General features: G+C 68.7%; 2 protein-coding genes across 2 annotated transcripts; one reads left to right on the plus strand and one right to left on the minus strand.

Moving 5' to 3' along the window:
- Window positions 1-3: 3 nt before the first annotated feature.
- On the minus strand, window positions 4-371 carry EMIHUDRAFT_124945 (hypothetical protein; the record flags this gene model as incomplete). Its single annotated transcript, XM_005761064.1, has 1 exon — window positions 4-371. A coding segment is annotated over one exon (368 nt), but the record flags the coding sequence as incomplete, so codon positions are not given.
- Window positions 372-641: 270 nt separating this feature from the next.
- Window positions 642-1,160, plus strand: EMIHUDRAFT_258191 (hypothetical protein; the record flags this gene model as incomplete). Its single annotated transcript, XM_005761065.1, has 1 exon — window positions 642-1,160. A coding segment is annotated over one exon (519 nt), but the record flags the coding sequence as incomplete, so codon positions are not given.
- Between the last annotated feature and the right edge of the window lie 202 nt (window positions 1,161-1,362).

Genomic DNA, 1,362 nt, shown 5'->3' on the forward strand with positions numbered 1-1,362 from the left:
TACAGCTCCACGCTCTCGAGCACGGGAGCGTCGTACTCCTCAAAGCCGTGCAGCTGCGCCTCCCTGCGCCACGCGTCGAAGAGCCACGTGCGCAGCTCCATCTCCTCGGGATAGAAGTCGCGAGTGCCCCGCGGAGGGTTGAGGTCCAGCGCGCCCCGCCCCGCCCCGCCGCCGCCCTTCTCGCCCTGCGCCACGGCCGCGCTCTTGCGGCCCGCCGTCGCCGCCTCGCCCGCCATCATCCGAACCACGGCAGGCCGGCCGACGGCCTCCGGCCGGGCGGCGAGGCGCGGTGTGCTGCGAAGCAGCGCGGCAGGCTGCACCAGCGCGAGGAGCGCTAGCCGACGAGCCGCTGCGGGGCGTAGCGGCGCCATTTGCAAAAATTTTTTTCTTGCGGGGAGGAGGAAGAGGATGGGAGGGAAGGGAGGAAAGTAAAGAAAAAAGAAAGAGACGCCGTCTCCGCGCCGCATCGCCCCCGATTTGTATGGCGCCGCCTCTCGAGGCGCGCGTGCCTCGCGCCCCGGCTGGTAATTTCAGCCGCAAGCAGCGCGAGCTTCGCAACGGGAACCAGGCTTTCTTTTCTTTTGTGTGCTGGCCAACAAGTGTGTCCCGCCTTGCGGCCACGCCAATCGGCTCAGAGGCATATGGACGAAATCGAGCTCGCTCGGCTCGCGTCGGCACAGCCTGCCCAGCCACGACTCGATTACGACCCTGCGCCCTGCGCCTGCGCGCCGTGCTCCGCGTATCGGGCCTGCGTCTCGCCCATGTTTCTCGTCGTGTGGGGCATCGTCGCGGTCAACTACCTCCCCTACGTCGTCTGGTACCCGCTCCGCACCGCCTCGTGGTCCTGCTGCATCGTCGTCTTCCACGCGCTCGTCGGCCTGCTGCTCGCCTCGTACCTGATGACCGTCTTCACCGACCCGGGCACCGTCCCGCCCGAATGGCATCGCGCGGTCGCGGCCGACCGGAGGCTCGCCGCCGACCACCGCTACTGCACCAAGTCGGGCCTCTACCGCCCGCTGCGCAGCCACTACTGCTCCGTCACGCGCCGCGTCGTGCTCAACCTGGACCACTTTTGCCCGTGGGTCGTCAACGCCGTCGGCTTTTACAACCGCAAGTTCTTCGTGCTCTTCCTGCTCTACACCCTGCTCAGCTGCTCGTGGGTGCTGCTCACCCTCCTTCCCAGCCTCCTCGACGTCGGCGCCCTCCTCGCCGGCGACGCGCCCTCGCCGCTGCCCTCGCCGCTGCACTCGACCGCCGCTGTCAGGCACCGAGCCGTCGCCGGGCGGTCGCCGCACCCAATCAGCGGCTTCGGGTGGGGGCCGAACCGGTATATGGTGGTGGCGATGGCGCTGATGGTCGACG

The sequence above is a fragment of the Emiliania huxleyi genome, assembly GCF_000372725.1.
Source record: "Emiliania huxleyi CCMP1516 unplaced genomic scaffold EMIHUscaffold_7276, whole genome shotgun sequence".
NCBI lineage: Eukaryota > Haptophyta > Isochrysidales > Noelaerhabdaceae > Emiliania > Emiliania huxleyi.